This window comes from Onychomys torridus, unplaced genomic scaffold, assembly GCF_903995425.1.
Source record: "Onychomys torridus unplaced genomic scaffold, mOncTor1.1, whole genome shotgun sequence".
Lineage (NCBI taxonomy): Eukaryota > Metazoa > Chordata > Mammalia > Rodentia > Cricetidae > Onychomys > Onychomys torridus.
Window position 1 is genome coordinate 53,800 of NW_023411570.1, and position 4,448 is coordinate 58,247.

The 4,448-nt window shown below is 56.7% G+C and overlaps 1 protein-coding gene across 3 annotated transcripts; it reads right to left on the minus strand.

The window, feature by feature from the left end:
* Window positions 1–307: 307 nt before the first annotated feature.
* On the minus strand, window positions 308–3,977 carry LOC118575224 (zinc finger X-linked protein ZXDB). 3 transcript variants are annotated; one of them, XM_036175863.1, is made up of 3 exons: window positions 3,829–3,977; window positions 3,649–3,744; window positions 308–3,554 (listed from the first exon to the last, which is right to left on the minus strand). In XM_036175863.1, exon 3 carries the CDS (start codon window positions 3,470–3,472, stop codon window positions 911–913), a length of 2,562 nt encoding a protein of 853 aa, XP_036031756.1. In that variant the 5' UTR covers window positions 3,473–3,554; window positions 3,649–3,744; window positions 3,829–3,977; the 3' UTR covers window positions 308–910. The 3 variants fall into 3 exon arrangements, with proteins under 3 accessions (XP_036031756.1, XP_036031758.1, XP_036031759.1); XM_036175865.1 differs by lacking the exon at window positions 3,649–3,744; XM_036175866.1 differs by lacking the exon at window positions 3,829–3,977 and having other exon boundaries at window positions 3,649–3,803.
* Window positions 3,978–4,448: the final 471 nt, after the last annotated feature.

A 4,448-nucleotide genomic window follows, 5' to 3' on the forward strand; every position in this document is an offset into this window, starting at 1 on the left:
AAAGATCTCAGCATCATGAAAAGAAAGGGAGACATTATAAGGAAATTAATAAAAGAACACAGGGAGACCTATAAAACATTCATGCAAAAATAATCTTTGAATATGACCAATATCATAACGAAAATTGAGAAAATCGAGTGAACACAAGGACACAATTATCAAAAATAAGACAGGATGTGGCAGAATCAGCTCAAAAAATTATTACTTTCAAGGAATAAATTCTTAAGGGAGGAAATGGAACATAGAGATTAAAATAAACTTCAGAACATTAAAGAATACTAAAGCAGGAAGCATTTATATGACAATATGAAGTTGAAAACATGGATTTTAATAGATATAAACATTATTATAATAAATTTGTTTCTAAAGACCAATGCATTCTGAAGATCTGTCCTGAATATTCATTAATAACTAATATCTGGTGCTTCTTCAAAAATAGTACTAACAGAGGGAAGAGAATAACGACAAATAAGATGATTCATGGAATTAAAATTGATGAAGTCAAGTGCAAAGTATATATTCATTATCACATAACTTAAGTTACTTTATATTCAAAATAAGAGCATATCATTGTTGGTGTGTCACAATAAATTTCAAGGAAGAAAACACTTAATATCAAGAACCTAAAGAGCTGAAAAGAGAGAAGAAATCTAACCAAACCACCTCGTTTATAAGTAAAAAGAAAAAATTAAGGCTCAGCTAGGTTAAGAGACTTGCTCACGGTCACAGAACTCATCAGTTCCAGACTCGGGATGAGAATTAAAATCTCTAAATTTGAAGTCCACAGATGCGTTCCTTCGCGAGGCAGCAAGAACCGAGTGCACGTAAGCACTCCATCCCGAACATCCTCAGTCAGATTCGAGCGTCACAAAAGTGAGCCGCCACACGGCAGGGCACAGGCAGAGTGTGTTCATATCAAAAAAGGGGCGCCAGTCACCGTGATCAGATCTGTTTCTTTCTGAGAGGCATGGCTTCCTGTGGGATTGGAGAATCCAAACTGGGTTTCTTCCTCGTGCCCAAAGAAGTCAGACTCGGGATGCATGCTCCAATCGGCTTTGGCAGGGGTCAGTAGTTCCGAGACACTGTTTTCACAGAGGGTGCTGGAGGGGGTCAGAGCTTCCGTGTCCACGGTTAACTTATTGCTGGGCGTCAAAACCTGGGGCTCCAGGCTTGAGTTTTTCAGAGCCAAGGAGCCAAAGAGCCCCACGTTTCCGCCGGAGACATCGTCCACGTCTAAGGGGCTCTGCTGATAACCAGCCACCGAGGTTCTGAAGAAGAGAGAGGTATCCAGACTCTGGGGAAGGTCACTGGGGGCCCTGAGGGCCCGGGGGTCCACCGCTTGCCCTAAGGAGTGGTTATTACTATCGGCAGGGAGACCTCCCGCGAGAGTCGAGTTCACAGAGGCCACGTCAATAGTCAAGATCCCAGAATTGACCAAGGCCGTGTCCAGCACCGCAGCAGAACCGTGGCCAGGCACGTCGGAGAAGAGAGACACCAGCTCTGCACCGCCGAGATCGTTCGGCCCCTGGCTGGTGAGCTCGCTGCTGGGTGTCAGGGAGTTGGCGGCTTCCAGCTGGGCCAGGAGGTCCTGGCTGAGGTTGTGCCTCTTGGCCATGTGGGTCTTCATGCTGTGCTTGGACGTGAAGAGCTTGTTACAGGTGGAGACCGGGCAACGGTTTTTCCAAGCGCCCACGTCCTGCAAGTGCTTCTTGGAGTGGATGTAGAGGCTGCTCCGGGCAGAGAACCTGGCACAGCAGCCTTCCACGGGGCACACGAAAGGCTTCGTGCCCAGGTGGGTGATGCTGTGGCCTTTCAGGTGTTCGGCCCTGGTGAAGGACTTGCCACAGCCCTCCACGGGACAGGTGAACCTGCGGTCGTCCTCGTGCTTCCTCTTGTGTCTTAAGAGCTTGGACATGCTGGTGAAGTTCCAGCCACAGCCGTCAAAGTCACAAAGGAAAGGTCTCTCCCCCGTGTGGCTGCGCAGGTGAATCTTGAGCCTGCAAGCCTTGTCATACTGCTTGCTGCAGCCAGGGAAGGAGCAGGCAAAGAGTTCCTGTTCCCTGAAATGGGCGCGGTTATGAGAAAAGAGGGCACTCACAGTAATGAACGTCTTCTTGCAGCCAGAGAACGCACACTGGTAAGGCCTCTCGGGCTCGAAGTGGCTGCGCTGGTGGGTGCTGAGCTTGGCCTGCGTGGGGAAGCTCTCCTCGCACACCTCGCATTTGAAGGAGTTCTCCTGCTCGTGCCCCTTCATGTGCGCTTTGAGGTTGTACACGGTGGTGAAGCTCTTGCCACAGCCCTCCACCGGGCAGCCAAATGGCCGCAGCTTGTCGTGCGACTGCAGGTGTCTCTTGAGCTTGTAAGACGTGGTGAAGGTCCAGCCGCAGCCGCTCAGGGGGCACTTGAAGGGCCGCTGGCCCTGGCTGCTGCTGTGTGTCAGCAGGTGCACCTTCAGCTGGTGCTTCTTGGCGAAGGTCTGTCCGCACTGCGCCTCCGGGCACAGGTACAGCACCACGCCCGGGCCCGGGACCAGAGGCCCGCGGGGGCTCTGGGCGGCGGCCGGGGCCTCGGCCTCCTCCTCCGGAGGCGCCGGGGCGGGCGCCGGTTCCGCCGGCTCCGCCAGCAGGAGGTCCGGTGGCAGCTCGGGGCAGTCGCCCAGCTGCGCCGCGGCGGCGGGCGGAAAGCCGGCCTGCGGGGCGATCAGTCCCCCGGGCGGCGGCGGCTGCGGCTGCGGGAAAGGCGCGACCCCCGGCTCCCAGGCCGGCAGCGGGGGCGTGGTCAGGGTGAGGACGCCGTTCTCGAAGCGCAGCAGCAAGTCCTGGTTGTGGATAGTGATGGTGCCCGCGAAGGCCGCCGCCGGGCCCGGGCCCGGGCCCGCCGCGGGGAGCGGGGACGGAGCCGGGACGGCCGGCAGGCAGCGGGGGCCCGGCTCGGACCGCCCCGCGGGGTTCGCGCCGCTCTCGCGCCGCCGCTCGGGCCCCGGGCCTGCCTCGGCCTCCTCCCTCCACGCCGGCCCTCCGGCCTGCTCCGAGCCCACTGTTTCTACATCGCCACCCACCGGGTCAAGCAGCAACAGGAAGAAGTCGTCGCTGCCGCTGCCGCTGCCGCCGCCGCCGCCGCCGCCTCCGCCTCCGCCTCCTCCTTCTCCTCCTCCTCCTCCTCCGCCGCCGACGCCGCCGCCGCCGCCACCGCCGCCGCCGCCGCCGCCGTCGCGGCTCGGGTGATCCGGCCTCGGCGCCAACCGGTTCGTGCTGGGGCTCGGGCCCAGGCCCCGTGAGGCCCTCTGGGCCTCTGCGCTCCGCGGCCCCGGCCCGCCATCTTGGGCCCCCCGGAGCAGTAGGAGGCGGCGCGTGGGGGCCTGACAAGCCAGAGAGTCCGGGGCTCGGTGGACCCCGCCGCCACCCGCGGGGCAGCAGCCGCCGCCGCCGCCCTGTGGTGTCCCGCGAGCGGGGAGCAGCCTCGGGATTTCCATCTCGGCGTCAGTGAGGCTCGGCTGGAACCAGAGCCGAGGCGGAGGCGCGACCCCGCCCCCTGCCGCGGGCCCGAACACGTTCCTGAAAGGAAAAAAAAAAAGTGCAATGCGCAGAAACTGGCCCTATCAGATATTAAAACGTATTTAACGCCACAGTGATTTAAATATTCTGGTACCGTGGCTCTGGAACGGGAGAGACAGCCCAGAGGCAGAGTCTGATGCGGAGAAATAACTGGCACACTTCTGTTACAAAGTAATCAAGGTCTTCCGAACTGAAGGGAGGAGAATGACAGTTGGTCCAGAATGCTGCTAAGGCCCCTAGACACCTAGCCAAGGAAAACAACTTGAATTCCTACCTCACTGTGCGGAGGAGCAAATAAACCTAGCGCGGGCGGCCTCCCCGGGAGCCAAGCGTCTTTCCTGGCACTTCTCCTGTGTTGGAAGTTGTTTACTGCTGGGCGGAGGACAAAACTTCTGACAGGGGAAACTGTCTTGCCCGCACTAAATAAACTTCCTTAACTCTACCGTTTCTGGTGCAGACGCCGGCTCCAAGCACACACACGCGCGCGCGCAAACACACACACGCGCGCGCGCAAACACACACACACAAACACGCGCGCGCGCAAACACACGCACACACACACCACACAAAGTCACACCATACATACACACGTACACACGCACACACACCACACAAAGTCACACCATACATGCACCACACTCACCACACAGAGAGTCACACCATACATGCACCACATACACACACATACACACACCACACACATAGTCACACCACACACACACACCACACAAAGTCACACCATACATACACACACACCACACACACATACATAGTCACAGCATACAAACACACACACTACACAGAGAGTCACACCATACATGCACCACACACACACACACACCACACATAGTCACACTACACATACACACACCCATAGTCACAACATACATGCAC

What these genes read in the sequence shown, in the direction of transcription:
- LOC118575224 (XM_036175865.1), bottom strand. Translation starts at nt 3,472, where the DNA reads ATGGAAATCCCGAGGCTGCTCCCCGCTCGCGGGACACCACAGGGCGGC.